General features: G+C 40.0%; 1 protein-coding gene across 6 annotated transcripts in view; it reads right to left on the bottom strand.

Moving 5' to 3' along the window:
• Window positions 1–25,976, bottom strand: part of ARID1B (AT-rich interaction domain 1B) — a 326,090-nt gene that overhangs the window by 97,503 nt on the left and 202,611 nt on the right. For all 6 annotated transcript variants that reach the window (XM_041423655.1, XM_041423657.1, XM_041423654.1 and 3 more), the window contains one exon: window positions 755–998. In XM_041423655.1, the coding sequence (XP_041279589.1) occupies window positions 755–998 (244 nt within the window). The remainder of the gene's footprint in view (window positions 1–754; window positions 999–25,976) is intronic.

Below are 25,976 nucleotides of genomic sequence, written 5' to 3'. Positions count from 1 at the left end.
GGAGAATAAACTCACCTGAAATACTAAATACAAATTGCTGCCTGACCCTCTGTAATAAGTAAAATGCCAGATGGGTGGGGATAAGGTAAGAACTGAAATTCATGTATGCCATTTTTTTCTTCTGGGTATCTTAACAGATTTCCACAAATTTCTGAATATACATGACTGTGTGTCATACTCCAAACTGCACAAGAGAGCGAGCAGCAAGCCTGCCACTGGTATTCCAATTACTACTGGTGGTGCTGAATCCCCAGTAACTTGCTAATCTTTGCAAATATTAAGAAATATCTCGTACAATATTCTGTATTCATGTCCAAAATTACATTGCCACAATACAGAGTTGGAAAATCTCTGCCTCATCCCGTAGGTCTGTAACCGCCATTCAAGCTCAAGAGCCAAATCCAACAAAAATACTCAGAACAAAAAAAGGACTGTAAATAATCAAGAGAAGTATGTGACAAATGACACACAAACCAAATACAAAAACTACAATTAAGTATTCACATTGGTTGGTGATAAAGACATTTATCGAACACCGATGTGGAGTCAAGTTCAGAATTTTGAGCATTCTGAAGGTTTGACAGCTGAAGTTCAGATTGAATTGACTTCTGCTCTAAGTATGCATCTTTCAGAAAAAAAGCCCTGAAAATGCATGATTCTCAAAAAATATATTAGTTTGGAATATGGGAGTATTTATTTATGTATGTAATAAACCTACTAATTGGTTTAATTCTGTTTGTTAGAACAAACTTACCTGGAATACTCGCTGGAGAAATGGGACCAGATCTTGACTGGTTGCTTCCAACGGGAGAGCCTACAGGGGAAGGTGATGGGCCCCCAGGGATGCCAGAGAGATGTGGAGAAGCATGAGGGGAAAACGGAGACTGTGCAGGGTTGCTCTGCTCCCCTTGGCTGCTCGTAGAGCCCGATGCGCTAACAGCTGAGCTGAGGGTTGTTTCAGTTCCAGTCGGCAAGTCGTCAATGGATCCAGATAAATCCTGAGGAAAAAGGAAAAATGAACATAAGTGCTTGCATGAATACTCAGGCCACAGGAATCAAGAGCTGGCATGGCAATAGATCCATTTGTTTACTTATTGCAGGACATAACTGAGAGGTTGTCTTTAACATTTAACACATAGTTAAATGATGGCAGAAAACAAGGACGGTATGCACAATTCTCTGCTTAATCTCTAATTCTTTTGAGAAAAAGAGCAAGCAAGGGCAACAAATGAATTGGAACCAAATTCATTCAGCATTGAATTTAACCTTTTCCATCTAGATTAAGCTTTCAAAATTAATCCCACAAATTCTGCCCGAGCATACCAAAACTAATGAAAATGATACATCAGTTTCACTTTCACACAGTATTTAATTTTGGGGTTTCCTACCATCACAATCACAGCTTATACACTTCACACTCTAAACCACTACTATGAGAGAAGAGTGTAAAATATGCAGCCCTGTAACACTGCCTTGGCAGGTCCTTTGCCTTGCAACAAGCAGATGAGAAGAGGCCCTGCCCCCAGCAGCAGCAGCACTGGATCCACTGGCCACCAAGGAACAAGGACTGCTGCTTCTCCACTTCCATCAAATACAATGTACAGCTCACAGGTTCTCTTCAAATTCATTTGAATACACTGCTAAACAGTTACTCCATTTCAGCTCATGACTGCTGCCTTTTCAATGAGAAATTTCCTCTGTAGGTCACAGCACATCTGAATGCTAACTATGAACTGCTGGACATACTCCCTCAAGCTGTAACACTGGAGCTATACTGGTCTTTGAATCTGTGAGAGTAATTAGGGGTTTTAAATAATTTTAAAATCAGATATGAAAAACCAAGAATGCTGTGACAAAGCAAGCATGTGCTCTCCAAACTGTCAGAAAAAATGTTAATTCCTAAGCATCACAGAAAAACCTCATACAAACCAAAAGGTGCCAATATCGCTATGCTTCTGTAGCTATTGGCAGGTCATGAGGAGCATGTTACTGTGTTACTATTTCTATTAGCAAATTAAAGCTCAAAAATAATGGCATGGATCTACCTCACATATAGATCAGGTCATTAAATGACCCCTGAGACTCGAAATAACTGGGATGACAGAGCGCATTACTTCGACTCATCCTGACTTCATTTGTTTGGCTTATGCGAGTGGTTGCAGCACAGACAGCACGACCCCTTGTCTGAATAGCACAAAAATAACTGAGTTCTGCCTGAGCAAAGAGCTCAGGAAGCAAAGCCTTAGTGCTGCCTGATTTTCATAACAAAAATATGAATTTTTTTAGAAGTCACAGAACACGGACGGAACTCATGTGGTGTACTTAGAGCCCTGCCCAATGACCACTACCTCCATTACAAGGGAGGCTCACAGCCAGGTTCCCCTGACAGATGGACATGGTCAGTCTTCCAAGGCACAGGAAGAGGAGGAGTAACAGTTTAAGCATGCTAACACTCACTAGAAGCTGTAGAATGCTACCTGTTATTCCTCCTTGTGCATAAGGGCAGGGAATACAAACCACCTTAAAGACTTAGCTCTCTGCAGGGCATCTTGTGGGCCTTATTTCCAAGGAGTTCCCACAAATACTTCAAGAACAACTCTCACCACAGTTAAATTTTGCTTTTTCTGACAAGCATGAAATTGTACCTGTATGCCATTAGGTACATGAAAAGCAAAAATTAAGGCTAAAACTTCAGTCTACATGTAGATACTGCATTCACTCAAGAGTAGACTTACAAATCTGTAAAATGGAAATTTCATTATGAAGTGGGCAATAAACTATTTTAATTGGGTTTTTTTTTTTAAACTATCAACTGTAGAAAATGTAAACAAGACATAACAGTGCTTGCTACTGCATAGAGCAACATTAGATATTTTTCACAGTAGAATGTATTTGGCAAACAGGTAAGCAATTACTGCTTTTCCATACATAATATGGTATTCTTCTAAATGGAATCAAATTACTGCTGTCGTCATGTGTAACAAATGCTGCAGGAAGTGCTGATAAAACAAATGCTGCTGAAAAGCATATAATAAACCTCTGAAAATGGAATGTTGCAGAATAGAGCCTATTCTAAAGGAATATAAATTCTGTCTAAAAAACAGATAGGCACACAACCGACAGAAGATACAGAAAGCACACAGGTTTACTTTAGAATAACAAAGATTTTAAAAGGATGTGCGGAGTAAAGCTTTCATTTGTGTTGGCAAACCAAAGTACTTGAAAAAAACAAATTTGTCAGGATAATAGAAAAGCCATGAAGAAATTAGCACTGTCCTTGATAAAATTATCTGCCGTTCACAGGCTAAGGCAAACCTTCAGGACGGGACTGAAGTTCACTTTTCCCGTCAGGTCACAATGATTTCTTCAGCCTTCCACAAGAGCAGAACAACTGGTGAGTGTCAGGCATCTTCTCCAGCGCCTGCTTTCCACGCATTTGTTCACCCACCTGATGAAACTCCTTCACCAAGGTGAAAAAGGAAGAGAAAAGCTTGCACGACACCAGCCTATTTAAATTGTCAAGCCGTGCCACCACCCTCAAGCAGTGCAGGCTGCGGGAGCAGCCTGGCAGGCACAGCACACCCGCAGGGCCTTGCACTCCCCAAGTGGGATTTTCTCCCAGGAATGGGGAACTTTACAATCAATGTATCTGCTCAAGATGCAGTAAAAGTGTTCACTCATCAGGCACATGAAGAAAACAGAGAAAGAGGTTGATCTTAGGATGGCACAAAATTTTTACCTATCTAGAAGTCTGGGCTGTGCCACACAATCTCCTACGTTGTCTTCAAGTGGGATAAAATAAGAAATATCAGCTGTTCTGTACGGGGAAGTTTGGGTTTTTTAATTTGTTTGGGGCAGAGGGGGGAAAGTGGGTTGTGTGTTTTGATTTTGTTGTTTTTCTTTTCTGTCAACATACACTTTGAGGCCTTACCTAGTTTTCTAATGTGGAAAGCCTGAGCAGGCAAGGAACTGGGAAACTTGCAGCATACAGAGGCTTTAGATACATCTCTCTTAACTAAAGAAGCTAATTGGGAAATTAAAAAGAAGGAGAAGAAATACTTTATGTGAAGCGCCTGGACAGAAAGAGCAGAAGTCAACTTTCTTTTACCTCATTTTAACACAACAGTAGTGAAGTTGTGCAAATTCCTCATGACAAACATTTATGTATCTATAAAACACTATACACATACACATCATATATGTCAATTATGTAGATACACTTGCATTTACTTAGCATATCTACATGTAAAGCTATTAGGAAGCCTGCTAATAGGAGAAATTCACAGAGGTTTAAGCATACAGCCTAGTTAACAAAGAAGCTCTGTAACTAATACTCCTCTAGAGGACAATTTAGTCAGCAGGGCACCAAGTCTATTCTTCTTTTATAAGTAGTATCAGATCTATGATGCCTGTAAAGAACAGAGAGACCTTACTTACTGCATCTCTTTCAAACCAAGGCACCTTCAAGCTACAGTGCTTCCATTTATCTTGTTGGAAAGTTGGCAGGTTAGGTAATTGCTGAGATTCTTTTAAGGGCCTGAAGTCCCCATACCCTAAGGCATGCCTTAAATTTTGCCTCTTTTCAGAGGCTTTTTCAGGAAAGCACTCATTTCTTCCAGTAAAATCTAGCAAGTTTAGAATTACCAGTAGTCTTGTGTTTCTTACATATCCGTTTCTTGTAGAGCAATCTTATTATTCCCATCTATGGTATTGTTATGACTATATTTTCAAATCTGACATCAAATCTTAGAAAAAATTAAGAACAAAATATTTCCTCCTTCCCATCACAAATCTGTAATATAATTCTGTATTCTCTATGTTAGTTTTATATCCTGTATTATTCCAGATATCCTAACCAGCTTTCAAAGTTAATTTCTACATAATACCTTGATTACAAACTGAAATGTCCCCATGCAGGATTTATCTCTTTAAGCAAAGTGTTTTATCTTCAGCTATCCACTTCTAGCGTCACCTTCCACCTATGCAGAACTTCTTGTTCATTTGACAAGAACAAGAGCTTAAATGAACAGGATCACATTATGTTTGGGATTATAACGTTATGCCTTCCTGGTGGCGTGATCTTATCAGAGTGACAGGAGAGACACTTGAAACAGCACATCATTTTACTACTGCAACGTGGGCAGCAAGAGGTAGAAAAAGCAAACTGTTTATCCAGAGCCAGGAAACCCAAAGCTACAAAGAGACCACAAGAAGAAAACCCCTACAAACACCCCTGTATAATATAATAACATTAACTTACTCGAGGAACACACCTAGATCCAATAAAGAGCAAAAGGGAGACTACAGTAGCTCAGCAATAACACCAACACACCAACTGTGACAGGACTACAGCCTTCACTGTGGCACCAAAATTTACACTGCAAATACTTGGTGCAGTTGCAAGCTTTGCTTAGCAATGTCTCAGCAGACACAAACCAAGATTTTAAGGGAATCCCTTGCTAAATACTTACAGTTGAAAAAGGATGAGCACGTTCTCTGAAATCAGCAGAAGGAGAAAATGTGGGGCACCTTGCTAACGGAGTTCCTATGCCACTAAATCACAGCCTAAGCTCTCTAAGAAGTTACTGCAATGCAGAGCACATACAACCTGTGGTATATTTAAATTTTCCAACTCTTGCCTACCAGTTCCTTTATGCTCAGGGAGTAGAAGAAAAGCAGAGATATTAAAATAGAAGTCATAGATATTAAAATTAAAGACACACAAAACCCTTCTGTCTCCAAGTAGCTGAACCCCCCAGACTCTACCCTACCATCCATTGTGCTGGGATGAATCCCAGCACTGCACGTAGGGAACTGCATCAACTGACTGGCTGCAGGATCAAAGCCTGCTCATTCCATTCAGGCCTTCCTGCAGCATTTCCTTAGGATGGTGCTGCTCAAAAGACAGGATCCTGCATGAAATATCCATCTCTTTAACATGAATCACCACTTTAGAAGCAAAATTATATATACAAGCAAACATATTTCACATGTAAGTATGTAAATATATATTCAAACAGACATACACTCTGCTATTGTTTTGCAGCCATGGGGGATTATGAACAATATGCTCTGTAATTGAGATTAACTTTGAACAAATGATTTGGCTGACAAACACACATATGCACACAAAAAGAAAACCCACAATAGCTCTGTTTAAATTTCAAGATATTTGTAAGACCTCTTTTCATCACAAAGCAGCCTATAATAGCATGTTTCAAGAAGTCTTCCAAAGGCCCTGCTGGTCACATTGTGGAGGCAGTGAGCGAGCTAACAGCCTCCCAGCGCCTACGCAACCGGAAAAACGCATGGGCGCAGCAACCATCGGGACCACGTGGAAAATTCTTTTATTTTCAAAGGCTGCTACCCCCAACATGGGTACCTTCCTTCCATGCCAGCTGCATAATGTCCCTCATCTAAGCACAAAAAATGTACCTAATGCACATCCTTAAAAAAAATTGTTTAACAGGAGACAGCAGGGCTGCCATTACATTTCTGCCAAAATCCCTTTTACATGCCTTATTGAAATTAATTCTGTGGGAAAACAAGGTTCGTTCTCTGAATCTTGTTAAATCAAGGTCTGCAGCAGGAAAAGTAGACAAGACCACTTCTAGTGCAAACACCTCCCCGAGGAAAAAGCTTGATTTCTATTGACAGGGCTTATTTCACTTGCAAGACAAACACAAACTTTGACAACAGCTAGGCAGAGGTACTTCTTATGATACTCGTGTTACCTAGAAATCTTATTTAATTCCACTTACTATGTGTTTCAGCATTTTAATTTTAACTTTAACCTCTATGTCATAAACTATTAATGCAATATTCTAAAGGCAGGCAATTCTAAGTATAAAATAAGAACATTAGTGTCTTGCACTAAATTTAGTGACAAAGCACCACTTGCCAGGGAAACACATTCCCTTCATTCTGTGGACCTCACATGCTTCCCAAAATAACTTGGGTTCCTGAATTGTATTGCAAATACTCTCTCTGATCAGTACCAAGTACTTTCTCTGACCAGTTTTACAGTCAAGTCCCTGAGGATGCAAAAATCTCTTTCATAAAAGCCCCATATTCACTCAAGCAACCAAGAAGAAGTGCAATCAAACAATGCAGTGCCAGTGCCCTGCCTGATGTCCTTTCAATCTATGAGATCCTGGAATTAGATCAGTCTTCAAGAAGTTATCTACAAAAATCTGACTTGGAAAACCAGATTCAAATCACAGCTTACTACCTAATTGCTAAGCAAAAGACTGTTCATTCAAAGAAAGAGTAATTTTTTACTGCAAAGGATCTTTGTTTGTAACACGATCTCATCTAGAAGTTGTTGACCTAGGGATACAGGAGTGCAAAAACAGGACATGACTTGCCCGTATCTGTCAGACATGGGATGAGAAGAAGTTGCTAGGATGGATACAATCACATTTCTGTGTCTAAAATGAACCACAATGGGATCTCATTTGCTTGTCCAGACAAGAGCTTTACACCAAAACCAGCTTAGGGTATCTAGGAATTCAAAAGGCCCCGCCAGCCACACTCCTCCCTGCCTGTGCCAAGTGCCACTCACTGGGGATCTGCAGCTCCCCAGCAGTTACCAGGAAGGGGATCCTGAGTCCTACAGCTGCAGCAAGCAACCTAATGGCAAAAATTCATTGGTTTATAAACAGTGACTCCTGTGTATGAAATGATAAATACTAATAACCCATGTGTCATCAAAGCAAATTGACAAAGTCTAACAAGGACTGTAAAGTGTAGGACACACAGGCTGTCTGACAAGGATACCTTTTAATATTGAAAATAAACAGTAAATCTCTGGAACAGAAAAACAATAACACAGCATCTCTCAAGATATGAATTCCCCTTTTTATCTCTGAAGCAGAATGCTTAGCATGTAGAATTTCTCGAAATAAAATTTAAAAACAAAAAGCCACAAACCCTTAGGAGTCATTTGTTTCTTCAGTACTGTAGCAAAGAAAAATTCCCAGCTAATAACTCTTGTAGCTACAGCATCAGTCATTTATCATCAATAAACTATCAACCTTTAAAACAACCAAATCAATGAAAATCACAGCAAATGGCCACTATGAAGAAGAAAGAAAAGTTGTGTTTGCATAACAGCAATCCAATAAAATTCAGTTTATTCATACTACTTCCCATGCATAGTACCAAACGTAGCCACTCCCAAACATGAAATTCCTTCATTTAAACCTGAAGGGTTTTTCATGTAAAGAACAGTGAGGTGAGATGTAACAACTTCCCTTTTTGCGTCTCTTCGGATTACAACCATTTTCTTGATCATGTAGCCTACAGTTGCCTCCACAGGGAGAAGACAGACTAAACTGGCAGGAAAAAACAGAGAGGAAGCTGAATTAAAGCAAAACATGTACCAATCCAAAACCTTTCAAGCTCTCTGGAACTTGTTCTTTTGGGGATCACTACTGTTCTCCCTCTATGCAGCAAGCTTAGTGATGCCATCCTGATGTTTAACCTGAATGGACACTGCGCGACCACCCTGCTCACCAGCTCAGACTGCTCTCCTGGCTGTGCTTCTGGCCATGCTGACTTCAGCATCAAAAAGCCATGGGGAAAACACCATGTAGCTGCTAGTCCTCCTCCCATTACCTACTTAGCTTCTTTCATATCTGACGTAGAAAGAAATCAGACTAAGTAAGGAAGGAATATGAAATCACAGGAAAGACAAACACGGATTAGAGCAAAGGCATATGAGAAAGAACCAGACATTACTGGTAGAACATATGGGTTGGTAGATCTGAATGAGACCAAATATTTCAGCAAGAGCAGCAGCAGTATGCATTAGAAAGTACTGCTTACTCCCTTTCTTCCATTTACTCTGGCCATCATACTTTGGAAACTTGCAGCACATGCAGTCAGACACAGACCATGTGTCTTTGAGACTATATATTCAAAAACCTGATATTGTGCAGGTGTGGCTCAAGCAGAAAGGAACAAACAAAACTTCAGAATACCATAACATGTAATGTGGTAAAATTCACACCATGCCTCACCTGGGCACACCCACAAGACTGCAGTGCAGAGATTCTCAGAAGGTCTGTGCAGGGCACCTCCTGTAGGAGAAGCCCTTTGAACATGACCACACAACCTCATGTGGCTGCATGTACCTTACTGTTTACTACTACAGACATACCCTGAGTCACAACACACCTATTTTGCAACTATTAATTGACATCTTTCTACATGTGCTTCTCAGACTATCCTATCTCACATAGCATCCAGAAGGCATTAACTGTGCTTGTAACTTTGGACCTACAATACTATCTGATTTGAAGGCTGCAGTTGAGAGAATAAAGTGTTGGTCCAACAACCAGCTGCCCACTGATCACTGAAAGCAGATATGGTCATGCCACAGTAAATTAGCAAGTTGATAACAAGTGAGCTGTTCTGACAGCCCAAGGACACCTATGCATGGAGCACAATAAAGGGCTTAAACAATGCATTGAACCGATACACCTGTATGCCCAAGGTTTAAAAACTCTTGATCTACAGCACTTGCTTTTTTTTTTTTTTTTTTTTTTCATATTAATACCCTTTGTAGAGTTATGGTTTGATAAAAAAGTCTGTCCCAGCAGGTTACCGTGGGAATAAGGATCTACAAAACATAGTTTTTCATTAGCTTAAGGCTTGTGCATGCATCATACTGCGTCTCTTTCTTCTCTCTCCCACAACACCCTGTAACCAAATACCACAATTCAATGAGATGGTAAATAAGCCCCAGACACATTTTAAACTTCAAAAACACAGGTGCTCTGTTAACTTTCCATCTCTTCCTCTTGAATCAGAAGCAGAAAGGAGAGGAAAAATGTATACATCAAAAAGACTGGTAAATGCTGTAAAGACTACCTTTTTAAGGAACTGAATAAAGTGACTTCCCTCAGAGAACAATATTAATTAATGAATTAAGTCTTATTTAAAATACTGGATATGTAATGTTATACTGGGGTGACAGGCAGAAATGAGTGCTACAAGGTTTACCTCAGTAATTTTAGCTTAATTTGCCATTTCAGGCTCATTGTCTCATCCTCATGCAAGATCCTCTCATCCTTGTTCCTTTTTCTCTTCATTTTCACCGAACCCAATTTACTCAGCAAAGTGTAGTTTGACCATCAGTAGAGCACACACACATGGGGCTGCGATCACTCTGCTTCTGCTTTGCTCCTCACCCCCAGCCACACACTCAAACTGCGGACTTCTTTACGAGGTCTGTGGACCACAGCAGCAAAACCAAACAATTACTCTTCTAGACCTGTTCATTCAACCCCTCCCACATTTACCTTCTCCAGTAACATGGGAAAAGGTTGGAAAATGAAATCCAGGAGTGAAAAAGCAGAAAATAAACTTTCAGATTGCTTCTCATACATGCCTGCTAGAACAAGGCTTCCACAACACCCCGAGTTCTGGAATTCACATTTCTTTGCAGTAATTCAGTGCTTGCTGAGCATGCTAAATAATTAAGTGGCCAGGGAATGTGGTATTTTGAGATGATACAGCTTTAACAAACTTATGTAGAACTCAAGTCTCAGAAACCTCTATATAAATTTCAAAAGGCTTCTGAAATTCTAGAAAAGTGTCTTGGCTTCAGGCTTCAGTTTTCTTTTTGAAATAATGCCTTGACTAGCCAAGTAGGAAGCATAACTTGTAGCACTTCAACTAGGCATTAAGAAAAAATTCTGAAAGACCAATACCCTTCCCCATCTGCTGCTCAGCACCATTTTGGCAGGGGAATAGGTATCTCAAGGCTAAGATAATGCCAGGGTTGTCTTGACTGCTGAGTGAACTAAACTAAACATTATCCAACAGGTTCATAATTTCAGGTGCACTCCTGAAATCCAGTAAAGGAAGAGACACATGGACGTGTCACTACAGATGTGTTTAACACTGCGTACTATGCAATCTACCAAAAAACCCCAACAGATCAACTGCTACTGTTCTTTAATTAATATATCATACAAAGGAAAAACATCCATGGGGAATTTTTAGGGTTTGGTGTGCCTGAGCATGCTTCAGTGTTGCAGCTTTTTCTTATGATATAGAGGATAGGGAGTCCTGACATGTTTTAGATAAAGCTTGTAGTGGGTTGTTCTTTCAAAATTTTCCTTGTCTTTAAGAGAGAAGGTTGGTATTGCACAGAACTACCTATTCATTGTAATGCTACTAAAAGTGGTCTGAAAAAATTCCAAGTAAGCATGGGTAGGATGTCCAGTGTACAGCAATTGTGGCTCTCAAAAATTTGACTGCCACAATGGATGACCACTTGGTGGGGCCTTTCTGGGCAGGGCACCTCCATCTGCCTTTTTGTATGGTGGTGCTTTACGCAGCCCTTCATCTGAGGTGCCCATTGTCCTTCTCCAACACCTGCCAGGCTATGTCCCTGCTCCAGCTTCCTCCAGCAAGCACCAATGCAGTGATACAGTCCACTTGGACGCCACTTGTATGAAATATTTGTAAATACAATAAAAGGTAACTCCTTTCCCCATTGATCTGTGTTTTTGTTGCACTGAATTTTGAGAGTGTTTGTAATTGATGTAAAAAAGCATGTCAGGTAAAATGACAGTGGTGGAAAAAGAACAGCAGCTGGAAGCTTCTTTGAAAGAGGGTTTCCCAGGATCTTGTAAGGCAGTGATCCTTTGCTCTCCTCTCTGGCGGTTCCTTTTCCCCCATGGGAAGACAAAAGAACTGCAGCTCTGGTCAATGGCTGCTTCCTGCTCCTTGCAAGAGGAAGCAGAGACTTCAGCCCTGCCAGACCTTCAGGTGCAGCCCTACCTATTGCTGATTGTCCATGCTCCAAGCCTGTCTGAGCTTTGCTACACAGCTTAGGGAGCTGGGTCAAGAAGGTTTTTGGGGTGTGCATCTGATAGAAAGATGCGAAAAGAGCCATCTGTATCAAGGCATGGCTTTTAAGTGCTACAGCTCGAGAAGAACACGGTTCTTAACCTTATGAAAGTTTTGCTGCATGGCTTCTAAGGTCATTCCTGCTCTGCAGCAGTTTTGCCTGAGCTCCTGTCCCAGTTCCCTGTTCACAGTCTTCTACACTGAAGCCTACAAATGGGGCCACTGTTTACACACTGCTGTCTCTCTTTAAAAAGACCACTATGTATACCAAAGCTTCTAAGAAGATCCACCTGATGGAACTATCAAGCCACAGCTCATTTCAACCTTTAAGTTATTTATTAGATAGAGCACCAAAAAAGAGGACAAAAAAGCAAATCAGTAAGTTAGATCTTTGCAAATTATCAAAATACTTCTGAAGGATGCTTGTCAGAACAAATGTACCAAAGGAAAAAACAGCCTCATGAATTAAGTAAAAAAATAAATAAAGGGAAAACATATGAAAATTTCAACAACCGTGCCAATCTGTTGCGAGCTGTACCCATGCCAGTGGGCGGCCTCGGGGCACCGTAGGATTCCTCAGTGCAGTGCCAAGCTCCAGCAATATTGTTATGGTTAGAGAGGAATTTCTCACAAGAGCTAACAAAGGCAGAAGGTCATAAATAAACACAGCAGGATTGCCTTGTCAGTTCTCATTATTAGCGCTGCAGGCACTTGCTTTTCTATGGGCTGCTCACAGGTTCATTTAAGTGTAAGAGCTCCTCCTCAGAATTTCATGCTCATAAATAAAGACAACATTTCATTAGAAAGAAAGGCACACCTAAGTGTTTTGGTTGTTTGGGGTTTTTTTTCACACACACAGAAGCACATGTGCTTGAGCTGGCTGTGCTGTCTGCTGCCGCTCTATCCGTTCGCACCCTGCACTGGCACAACCTTACACCCGGCTAGCCTGGAGCTGCAACAGCCTTCTATGCTGGCCTCTGAGAGGCCATGCAGCCTCCCTCACACCATGGCCATAATGAACAAGGAGAGCCTTACTACTGTAATAATGGTCACCAGAATTACATCTGGGCAGGAAATGAGGCTGAGCTCCTAAAATGATCCTGACGTGCATTATACAACTAGGAAAGCACAGCTGTGTGATCATTACTGCAATTATAAAGTGACATTTAGTGTTCATTTTCTTTTCTCACTGAATTTTGAAACAGAGAGCGGACAGAATCAGTAACTCTGGGGGTACAAATGTGCAAAAAAAAAGGAATTGAAAGTTTCTAAGAGTGCAATGTTGATTCTTCATCATCTGTCAGAGGTTAACAAACAGCCGAGTGAAAACACCTCGTATCTCCCATATACATACCCACCTTTACCTATATCCATACCTATAAAGATGAGTGAAAAGTAAGTTCTGGGTAAAATTAGACACATTTGAAATAAACTAACACTATCATGTAGTGCATGCTGATTTCAAGTTGCAGATATAGTGCTTTTCAGAATATTAGGGGAAATCAGGAAATCAACAATGCTATCTCTTGAGAGGCTTTATTTTCTACTTATTACTTTGGAATTTAAAAAAAATGTATTAATAAAGCTTAAAGGTTCACAACCCTGGAAGCACTGCCAGTAAATAAAAAGTAAATAAAACAACAGGCCTTATGTTATACAGGGGATGCCTAGCAATGGGAAAAACACTTCTTGTTCACCATTCCTTCCAGCATAAGACAGGTGATAGAGAATGTAATTGCTCACCTGCCAATCCCACCCCCCAAATTACTACTCCCTCCTGTGAATTGTACTGAACACCAACGTACCAGTACATTAAATGGTCGTGTCTATCTTTCTAGTTGCCTAAAATCTGACCAATGTTATTGTTACTATAAACTCAGATCCTCACCTTTTAAAGCAAGCTATATGACTGACAAGCAAAAACCCTGGTGCCTTGCATGATTTCTGTGAGAAGCTTGGGGAAACAATTTTCCTTCCAGTTTGCTTCCTGTCTCATCACCTGCTAACAGAAGAAGTTGGGTTGTTAGTCCTGATGCTCTACAGCAGCAAAGCCATGTTCACAGAACTGTTTCCCTGAGCTGTACAGCCCTTCATTACACACCATTCATCATTATCAACACCAGGAACTGCTGGAACAGCCCTTGTGAATGAAAAATGTCCCTGTTTAACTTCTAGAGGCTGCCAGCCCACTCCCTTTAGCCTCTGTGCTGAGGCAGGGTTTGTACCTCAGGCAGGGGGCTGCTGGCATGCTGTGTGTGCCCTCTGCCCACAGCCCACCCTGACAGGAGGGCAGCAGCCCCTCTCTCCCTCTGCCAGCAGGAACGCAGGAGCCGCTCTCCGAACGGCCGGCCCTCAACTGGCCTCTGCCAGGCAGAGTACCCGAGGTGCCAGGGAACTGCTTTCCTCCTGCACACCAGCAAGGGTGTGCTTCTTGGCTCCACACTCCTGCAGGGGAAAGAGCTGCTGAAAGCAGAAGGAGCTGGAGGAAAGGATAACAGTTTCCAGCTGGTCAGTTCCTCAGTCTCTCCTGATCAGTAGGCAAGGTGCTGCCAGGGCACAGGGCAGGCTGCAGCCCCTTTTGCAAGCACAGACATGGAGATGCTGCTCTATTTCAAGCCTCTTCCCTTTGCTCACTTTTTTCTTATTAATATTTTAAAAACATTTACGTAGCAGACACGTTGCAATTAATTTATCTTCCCTGGTCAAAACACATTTACTTCTGTAGAAACATTCCCTCTGCCACCCATTTCTAAAGAAGAGCTGGGTTTCAGCCCACTCACTCAAACACAGCTTTGTATTAATTCTTGTGCCTCATTAATTATTTCAGAAAAGCAGAATTCCACAAACAAGTTAAAAAGTGACCTAAACCTACTAACTGCTGTGTGCTATGAATGGCAAGGACAAGGAGAAAGATATTTTTCAGGGGTCTCTGCAGTGCTTTTAAGTCACAGTGAGAAGAACTTTAGGTTTCACACAGTCATCCTTTTTTCTAGTACTATCTTATTCTTCAGCAGTTTTGGTCATATTTCAGTAGTATGACATCCATGGCTTTTTTGGGACTTTTGCTATCTTAAACTTATTTTACACAGTTACACACTTGAATTTTTACAGAGAAAACATTATAGAAATATTTACAGGACATCAAATTTCTAAATTAAATCATTAAATACTTTATCATATCCAGCAGCATATTTCACTGCCATAGATGCACTACTGTGGAGTTTTTCCTCTAGGAGTGCAAAATACTTAATGTATACAGCCTGAAAATGGTCATTTTACATTTATTAAGAGTGTAAAAAAATTATGCAAAGAACAGTGGAGAAAGGGGAAATAGAACAGAGGTATGTTCTTCAAATGAATTATTGGAGGTATTTTCTTGTTACAAGATATCATTTGTTATTTTTCAATCAAAGAAAACTGCAAGAAAACACCAAAAAGTTTGAACCATCTACTCTAAAAAATTATGAATGCCAAAAGATCACAAATACCACATTAATGTCAGAGTGTTGGCTCTCATTGACTCCTCAGGATTTTAATTTTGCTTTTTAAGAGGAGAAAAGAGGAGAGAAACAGAGAAGGCATCATTAGACTAAGTCTCTCCTGCGTTGCCCTAATTTTTTAAGCTAAAACCCCCAAACTGTGTCCATGATCTGTATCAGATTGTACCTGACCACTTCAGCTGTCCCTGACACTTGACCTGCTTCTGAAAAGCAAGAAGTCCAATTTAAGTCGACGGTCCTACAAGGAGGTAATGGTTTGACCCTTGGTCCCTCCACTGCAACCGTTCCAATTCTCTAATGATTTCCCTGCAGGGTTCATTTACCAGTTCTGGGTCAAAGACCAGCACATCACGAAGGCAAGGGGCAGCAGAAGCACTGCATGATGGATTTGAAAATAAGTGCATCGTAAAGGAAACCTCCATCAATTAGGGATGGCCTTTGAATTCAAAACAAAAGGAAGCAAAGTGCAAATCATAATGTCTACTCTGCTCACTTTAGCAGCACACGATTTAGCAGATACACGTGGAAAGAGATGCATTTTAGCCTAGGTGCAAAACCAGCAATCATCCTAGGGCAAACAGACCCCTGCTCATCCTCAAAAGAGACGGCCTTCTGCTCACTCTGAGCAACTGCGAAGTTGAAGGGATTCACTATTCGACTCCATGCCAGCTTTTGGTACAATTTAGTACTTTGACATGTGCACCATGACTTTAATTAGAAACATTAAGACCTGCTCTAACTATGAAGCAAAATATTACCCAGGTCCACTTCAACTTCTGGAATCTGTGGTTTAATTTACTTTTACAGGTAACTGCAAAACTACCAGTTATGAGTACATCTTTTCCATCCACTCATTGCCATCTATGTATTAAAACAGTTGCAAATTTCCTTTTTCTTCCAATGCTCTTCAGTACTGAAATGCACTATGTGTTTTTCTGGAAAGAAAGTATGAGGAAGTGTATTTAGAAGTAAAGAAGGAGATGCAGTAATGACATAAAAATATGAACAATGAAGGAAACAAAAGACATCTCTTGCTTGTTCCTAATGAAAGATTGAGGGGAAGAAAGAAATACTGCCCAGAAAATGTGCAAATAAAAAAAAAAGAGAATGCTAAAAATAACTTTTAAGGAGGTCTCTGCTTTCCTGAGTGACCAGGCAAAGACATGTTAACAACTCTGCTAATGCTAGAAGCTGTGGTCATGACTAGCGGTCACTGAGCTCACATGTAACGAATTCTGCTTAGCTGTAACAATTAGGGAGCTATATCCTCACATGCAACTCTTTTAATGCTACAGTTATATGACCACCAAAATTAAAACATTAAAGAAATCCTAAAAGTTGTGGTTTTGTTTTTTTGGTGTTTTGTTGTGGGGGTTGTTTTGTTTTGTTGTTTGTTTTTTACTACTTTTGGAACATCTAGACTTCGCTTCCCTATTTATTTCTGAAAGACAGGAGAAACTGCTTATCTGATATTCAAAATATGTTTATTATCAAGACGCCTTGGCTTCTTGCCAAGGCTTATCAAATTTAATAGTGATTGAGACCTCGTAAAAATACTTTCATTTTCCAAGAGCTGAAGAAGCCTGGAAGGAAAGGACTTCATAGTGTTTCAGCATAGCAACTGAAAATTACAAATTGTCTTTTAAACTTTTGCTTGCCTGTGTGCATGAATATCACATACTCTCTCCAATATTCTGCCCAATACTAGTATGTGTGTATTATTTTCTTGCACAAAAAGCATAGAAACCCATACTCTTGGTAAAACAGAGAGAAAGTGTGACTTTTTCCAACAATACTTGTCTGAAAAAAGAACATGGCTGCTAAGACTGAGAACAGCCAAATTTAAACAGGGAGCAGAGACATAAAATAATATGGAAAACATAGCAGCAAACTTTTTACATCACCTTCTCTTCATAGGTGCTAAACTTAGAAGCTGTGTAAAATACTCTGTACGGAACCCATCAAGTTTGCTGACCTTGAATCTTCTAAATTACCCCCCAAAGCCTTTAGTATCCTCACTTCTATTTTGGCAAAAGTGAGGGATGGGCAACATCCGCTGGGATATGAGTGAATGGGGTTTGTCTATGCAACCAGGCTGGCTGAGAATAAGTTCTTGCTGCCAACCACGCTGTATGTGACAGGAAAACTTTTGTTAATAAAAACCATATTGATATACTTGTTAATGACTTGAACAGCCCAGTAATTGAATTTAAACCAGTTAACTATTCACCAGGGCTTCATCAGCCCACCTCCTTCATCTCCTCTAGCCCTGTGTTATTTCAAAGCAACTGGAAGAATGTTACACCACCACCACCCTTCCCACCACAACCCTTTCACCATTATGTGCGCTCGGGAAGCCTTGCTCATTTGAAGAGCTCTTAACTGCATTTTTGAAAGAACAAAGCAGTTTTATAACTCCCTCTATACAAACAGAAGGCACTTATCTGAGGGGCTCTCTTATTTTCAGTCCATCAATAAGTGACACCGATATGTTACAACTGGCTACCACCATGGAGACAAAGTGTGTCCGTCCCTGACCTCAAAGGGATCAATCACATCAATGTTTCTATGAGGTTTGGGCTTTTTTATTAAAGGGATCAAGGAAAGAAACAAAGCTCCCCAAAGTACATAAAATGTTTTAATGCATATGTTTTTCAATTTCCTCATCAGCAACATTATTTGAAAGCTGCACTACTAAAAGGTTGCAATTACAGAAAAATGGTTTTCAGGTTGTTTTTTTTTAAGTAGTAATTCTTGAATTTCTTTTCCCTCATTTTTCATCAATTAAGTTCAATTTTTCCTGTGAGCCAACATAAGGAAGCTGACAATAAAAGCCTGATGCAGCAAACCTTTCCAGAGGCCCTTAAGCCAAGTGATTTCAGCTTATAATCAGGATATGCTTGTATTCACAACTACCCTCACTATGTCTCCACCTCTGCTCAAAAGTGTGGTTTTGCAAGATTTCTGGCAACATTTTGCTTTTGTAGTTGTATGCAAAGAATGGCTCACAACAAACATTACTAGAAAGAAAGAACTTATTTGTTTATTTTTGCTTTAATTAAATTATTCTGTGCAGCTCATCTCACACAGACCACAATTTACTATTGCCACTTATTTAAACAAGTTCTGCATGTGAAGAACTCCTTATTGGTGAGCACCTACAAAAAATGATGAGATTTCTCTCAGAGACATCCTTCTCCCTCCCTAAATTCAGGCAGGAATAGAAAAGCCACTAGTTGTTTTTAACTGTACACCAGGTCTCAGACCATACAGTAATCACACACATTGCAACAGATTTGCACAACATTTGGGCAGCATCTCAATGGATTGATAGCTTGTCCGCAGAGATGTGAACTTATCAAGGTTCTGCTTAGTGTAGATATCCAGACAAGCAGTTGGCAGCGAGGTTTCTTCTGCACTAATTACATTCTTTTCCAAAAGTTCACCCTGCCTGGGTGTCCAGGTAATTGCAATTAAGGCAAGAGTCTGGTAATTAGAAATTCAAGTGCCCTGCCAAGAACAATACACTTAACGTGCTGCCCAAAGAACTAATTCACTTGGAAATGACAGAAGCTGATGCGAAGTGGCAGAGTAGATGTTGATTAAGCTACAACCACAGAAGTACACTCCCTTCCCTCTAAAATAATTTAGACTCTTAGAAAGTGTTTCATTACCTTTGAAACATTTAAAATAAATTTTAAAACATCAAAATTCCACGCTTTCAAACAGTATCATTTTCTGCTCCCATGTCTGCTTAGAATTGCTGGAATGTCTTGCTGGAATGTCTTGCTGGAAGCTGAAAATACAATGTGGGTCACACTCCCCTTCAATCTCCCACCAAAAGCTAACTTTGTACCATGACTCAGCAATTACTGCTCACAGGCATTACTGAGTAAGTATCAAATCACTTAGTAATTTCTGGAATAAGTTTAACAAAAAGCAACAAATACATTTTAAAGAAGTATAAAGCAAAGCCACTCACAGCTTAGTGCTCTCACAGGAGAGAAAGATACTACACTGTCATCCAAATTCCAAGATTTTTAATGTTATTGTTAGTTGGAAATGAATGGTTATTTTTTACCCTCCCTACACATTTCTTTTTAACTCACAGCTGTTCTCGTCAATTCAGAACAACATCTCTATCCCAAATCTTGGACCTAGCTTCTTATAGTTAAAACTAGTTTTTTTCTTTCAGGAAACACAAAAAGCCGTTTTCCACTGGGGATAACAAAACTCTTACTGTATGTATATTGTGTACGTGTGTGTGTGCCTATTTGCACAGTTACATGAACACAGGCCTTTCTGTCCAAATCAAAGCCCTGGAACCATGTGCCTGGCTTTAGAGATAGCTGTGACTATTCATTTTTATATAGCTGAGCAATTTGAAAGTCAAAGATGGGAGATTCTGGGATAATGTTATTAAAACTATTTGAAAAAAATGGGGTGGGGTAGAAATTCCCTCCCTCTTTCTGAATAAAAATGTATACCAGGTCCACATTCATGCTAGATGAGTCAAGGAAAGTGCTCTCTCCAGTCCTGAACTCTGTGGTTCCCAAATAGCTTCTTCTGGATGACATCACTACCTCTTCTAGTGTGCTACTCAGGCACTATCAAAAGAACTTCTGTTGCCTTGTCTCGTGTTTCACCCACTGGAGACTTCAATAAAATCCCATCACTGGGATTGATCTGGGGATCAAAAACCACCACAAGCATCACTCACAGCATCCAGAGTGCACTTCACAAACGGAGCCTAGAGTAGCACGCAAAATGCATATAGAGCCCTGATGGAAAACTATGAAAAGGAAAGGATGCTTTGAAATTTTCAAGTTTTGTTGTTGGTTTGCTTTCACAAAGCATTGTAAGAGCAGTACTGCTCCCCTCCCGCCCCCAGTGTTTTTAAGCCTAAAAAATTACTCCGTTCTCTCCTGACCTCTGTTTTCTATTGCCTTAGTGGGTTTCCAAGACTTCTTAGATCATAGCCAGACATAACTACTAAAGAAACAAGCTGAGATCATCAAAACCTCATGACTGAAATGCTGAAAACAAAATAAAATGTACAGTTTTCACCACCCACCCCAGAAGTACATCAAGTGCACAGCAAGAAAAGCCTACAGTAAGAAATTACCTCTCACGCGCTGCAGCAAAGCCTCAGGAGCTAATAATACAAGAAATAAAACTGCTGTTTTGATTGATAGATCTGTTAAAGTTTCTTATCGCTTATTTCCAACAATGTCAGTCAAATATGTTTCATCTTTTATCAGTAACAAAATAAAGTTATTTTTGCCTGAGAATCTAAATTATAGATACTTATATGTAGAGAAATAGCACTAAGCCAAGTGACAATCGGGGACTAATATTTTGCAATTGACCTAACAACATATTAAAGAAAAAATAACAAAGATTAACTCCTACCATCTAACACTCTATTCCTTCCTATAATTCATTTCAGCTGATCATAAGCAAGTAGTTTAGTTCTGGTATATTGGGTTATAACTGAAGTAATCTTCCCCTTTACATCATGACTCAATACAGAAATTAACTGTACGGATTCTTTGTTCACGTAACAGATAAATTTTAGATATGTTACACAATTATTTACATATATTTACATGTTTATGCAAATACACACATTTGTATATACACAATAAGTATAATGTAATCTTTGATTGGTAAAGCTGGGTACTGAAAAATGGCTCACTCTCAGCAAAGCTTTGCTGTTGTATCGTAAGTTACTTGTATCTTCCAGGGCAAGTTAAATTCTACTGTTCAAGCAGTATGAAAATCCTCTAACATGCACACTGATTTCATATTACAACATTCTGAAAGTCATTGGATGCTTTTTACATGGCATAAAAGTGAAAGTAGTGTTTTGCAGGGAATTTGGACTAGAAAAGTCTGAAAAAAGTTAGAAGCCTTATCCTCCGTGTACATACCTACACCTTCAAATAAGCAGATGAACAGCTGACTGTGTCCATGCAGTTGGATAAGATCATTTACCAAGGTGCTGACACTGCCCACACACAAGCAGGGCTGGGCCCCATTCCCTTCATAATTGCAGGTACATCACAACCCAGAGAACAAGTGAAAACTCTAAGAGGCCACAAACCACAAAAACTGCAGAAGAGTTTAGACCAAAGAAAGGGATTTTTCATGTCAGAAGTTACCAGATCCCAGCATGATGCATGTGTGGGTCTATCCTGCTGCTTCTGAACACGTGCTGGAGGGACCCACTCCCACCTGGGACCCACCACCAGCAGCAGCTTCCCTGCCCCTTTCCACAGCCTCTTCTCATCTGTGTGCTGCTGGGCTAGGATCACAACTCATACTACACTAGACCACACTATAACAACGTTTTCTCCATTGGCTCTGCACGGATGCTGAAGACCTCAACAGTGTGCCAGGCACTGGCTCATGCTCCCCCAAAGCTGACTGCTGTCAGGGGAATCCCCATCTACAAGAAGCAAAACTGGTTGAGTTTCTCTCTGGACCACAAAATCAATTTCTTTTACACAGAATACTATATCACAAACTAAGTGATGTAGAATAAACTTTCTCTTGTAACATCCTTAAAAACGGTTAATAAGGGCTTTTTAAAAGTTAAGGTTTTTCTACATAACACTCTGTAAAACAATAACAGAGCATTTTACTGCTCCTTTCTTCAAGGATGCACAGCTTTTCTGAGAGCTGCATTCCATTCAAGTAATGGAAAGAAGCCAAGGTGCAACCAGAGGCACTTATATTTTGAAATCCAAATGGCCACTTCAGAAAAATTATACTAACCAGTACATAGCAATATCAACTGCTCTATAAAAGCAGCAAACTGCCTTATAAACGCCTCTTTTAAAACTAACTTAAGGGGAAAAAAAAAAAAAAAAGAAGGTTAACAATAGACTACATAGCTGTAAAGTAAGTTGCCAGTCCCTAGACAAGATGATGAAAATCAGCCATGAAGAAATTTTGGTGAAAGGCAGAAAGAACAAGGTGATGAATATATTTGGGTGAGTGATCAGGCCTTGCAAACTCTACTTCAGTAATAGAATACATGAATACATGTATAACACTGCATCCACCTCAAGCTGGCAACCAGCTCTGCAGGCATGGTATTCTAGACAAATTCATTATCATTCAATAATGATGACTCAAGAGCCAGTATTTTCTGGAAAAAAATGAATTGACTGCAATGGACAAGCAGCAGACTGCCAGCAATTAGACAGGTTTGGGGACAAGTCAACCACACCACAGATAATTTCCTCCATTTTATAAAGGTTCAGTCATAACACATATACCTTATTTTCCTAACACAGAATTGGAAGTCCTTTCCAAAAACCTATCCGATGTCTTTGTGCAACAGACTGCACATATTTTTCTGAACCACAGGCAAAGGCTCGTGTAAATGCAAAGACTGACACAATAGGAAAATTACTGGACGCCTTCACTCTTTCTCATTAGCTATTTTATTTTTTTAAAGAAGATACAGTTTCTAATGACCTTCCCACCCAAAGGGTAAGAGCTTTGTCACTTGTGAGTTATTTGTATACTCCTGCTAATTGTATCATTACACTCCTCCAACCGTTATGAATATTCATTTTCTCTCACTTCTCTCTCTGTGCACTTATTAACTGTATAACGCAAATACTCGAGAGATTTTGTGTGTATGTGTATATATGTATGTGTATGTGATATTATTCATGTAAATCTATAGCTGACCTGTGCACACAAAACATTATTCACCAGTGGAACCACTGCCCTTAGAAACAAGGTTTTAAAGATCTGAACTGCAAGAGAAATTGTAAAGGTTCCAAATCACCAAATTTCACCTCAAACAAAACCAGTTCCTTTTACAACGATTTTGTTGGCAAGGATATGAACTCACTGAGCATTTCTTATCATTATTGTTACTATTATTTACTGAACACTAAACCATGTTTTGTCTTATATATTTAAATTACGAAAGTAAGCTGCCTAAAAGACCGCGTCTTGTCGTGTTTGCTTCTATCTGCTGCTACAGTTTTACAGCACATTTCCCTTTATTTCACTTTTCCACAAGCCATAAAAAACCTCATTTCTAATTCATCCGTTCGTTCAGCTTAACCTCTCTTCTCAGCAATTAAAGTACTCTGCGCATCCCTCATCTATCACACAGCCAGCTAAATAATGCATTGCGTCCTCCGCTCATCTTTTATCATCCCAAATGACAGGTATTAGCATATCTCCCCAGTCAATTACAGTGCAGCGGAATAATCACAGCATAATTGGGCGAAAGCCACTCTAATCACCAACCCTGCAAACTCACAGAATAAAAACTGAGTGGCAGTTCAGACAGGCCTTGCTCTTGTCCATGACTCCAGCCAACAGGCTTGGCAGGTCTCCATTTCCTTCTGCCTTTCCAAACTTGTTCTTTGGGGCTAAACTTCTCAGCACATACACATGCAACCCGTTTGGGTTTTCTTAAAGGAAGACCAGAGCATTGATAAATATTACCCAAAGACTATTTGCCAACAAATGCCAGCCTGGAATACAGCACAGCTGTTTTCTGCCCTTCAGATCATCCAGCGGGGCCCTGCTTTACAGACTAGCTTTGACAGATGGGTTTGTTGCTCGAGGTACAAAGTTTTACATTTCATGTTAGAGCAAGCAGAATTTCTTTTCCTTTAAGTAGAAAGGATTTATAAGATCTAACACAGTTAGATACTGCTTTAGATGGTGATGCTTACTGCAGACATTGGCTTTCTGGTTTTCAACACTAGTGAGATGCCCATAAAGCATAATTTTTATTTGTTGTCTGTTTAATGCATCTAGATTAAAATCCTACATATCTATTTGAACATAAAACAAGAGTTTCACTAGCTAAACAAAGAGGCTAAAGTAAATTAACATCACATTGCCATCTCCTGTGTTCAATCTCAGCAAATGAGAGCACCAACAGAAATTCCCCATGGCCGTTATGCCAACTTAAGGCTAATGGGCTCCTGTGCAGTCTCCCCAAAGCTCTCAAACTGGTGGTGCAGGACTAATCTCAGGTGAGCTACTTGCTCTGAGACTTCCCAATTCTGGGATTCAGAGGCATGTTCTGATGGAGGAGCTACCCGTGGATGGTGGTGGGACCATCCCAGGCCTGGGTGTGCTCCTGGGATCTGCTTACCCTACAGGGCAGGAGTGCATCAGCTCTGCACTCTGAGACCCTCTCAACAGATGGAAGTTGAGGGCATGAATAGTGCCCTGGGAAATCAGGATATGAATTGAATTCAAAAGAAGATTTTCCACAGTATTACGTCAGCACAGTTGAAATTTTCAAATGTATTACAAACATGGAAAGTCTTCTGAAATCGAACAGCCAAATTATCTTCTTTGAAATTCTAAGTGAGATGTACTAAATTTGTGCTGTTGTCATCACTGGTAGCAGACTAAGGTTGAGCATATTTTCTAGTTCAGCCCCAAAGAGAGAAGAAAATGCTACTAAAGAAAAAGAACAGTTAGACATATAACCAGATCATTAGCATAGTGCGTTCCTGCTGTTTGGTTAGCTGTGTGCGCAACTGCAAATTGCACCCATTATATGGTTAAATAGCACATAATGACAAAAATCCAAGACTTTCTGGAAGTAAAGTTTAGGCAATATACATACCTATTTTGGTCTAAAGGGAGGGGGCTGCTTTCACTTCCTTGTACTAATTACTTTAGAGCTAACACATTGTTTCAGCCAGAATGCATCTTAATTTTAAAATAGCATTTAATGTTTCATCTTCTTCCTAATCTTTTTGCTCCCCTAACTATTTTCTCTAAACCACGTTCAAATTTCTACCCCAGCATAATTTCTTTTTCATTAGCAGATTTAATACCAGATACATTTCATCACTGGTGATCTTCCCATCCTTGCTTTCCAAAATGAAACGGAACAAGATAGGGAGGATTTTCTTTACTTATTAAATTCATGTTGTATAACTTCTCATTATATAGTTCTGTGTACCAGCACTGTTCCATACAGTGCAGCTATGGGAACAATTTGGTATTAAATCCCTTTTACAAAGCTAGGCAGGGAAGAACAACAGCTTGTGCATAGGACGAAGAGAAACACCTTCCTTACCCCCATGTCTTCTGAAGGATCTGTCCTACTGATTTTCCACACACAAGCTGCTGCAGCCACAGCACAAGGGAGAAGGGCAAAGCAAGGCCTGAGGCTGTTTCACAGTGGAAACACTGGTGGAGGATCTGTGCTTCTGCCCCCTGAACAGACCTGAGTGCTCACAAAAATGTGGCAACTATTCAGCTTTCTGTGCTGCTTCTTTCTTCTGTGCCACCACAGGGCCAAAGCCTGCTTCTTCAGCTAAGAGCCACAGGACAAAAGACCTGCACCCTTCCAACACCTTTCATCTTAACTCCTTTCTCATTTGAACCTCTGCTTAAAAGAAACAATGGCACAGAGTAGTTATACAAATAAAATTTTCACTGTTTTATAATTCCAGTGTTACTCTGTTGCATGGCCTTCCAAGCTGCTTACTTCACACAAATAGATGGAGGACACTTTCCAAATTCCAGCTTATTACCTTTTATAATGTTAGGTACTATGTCACTCTCAACAGATTCACTGAAAACAAGGTGACTTGCGGCAAA

This window comes from Onychostruthus taczanowskii, unplaced genomic scaffold (assembly GCF_017590055.1).
Source record: "Onychostruthus taczanowskii isolate IOZ18803 unplaced genomic scaffold, ASM1759005v1 scaffold8, whole genome shotgun sequence".
Classification (NCBI taxonomy): Eukaryota; Metazoa; Chordata; class Aves; order Passeriformes; family Passeridae; genus Onychostruthus; species Onychostruthus taczanowskii.
The sequence above is the reverse complement of the archived record's forward strand: the minus strand, read 5'-3'. Positions and strand labels throughout refer to the sequence as shown.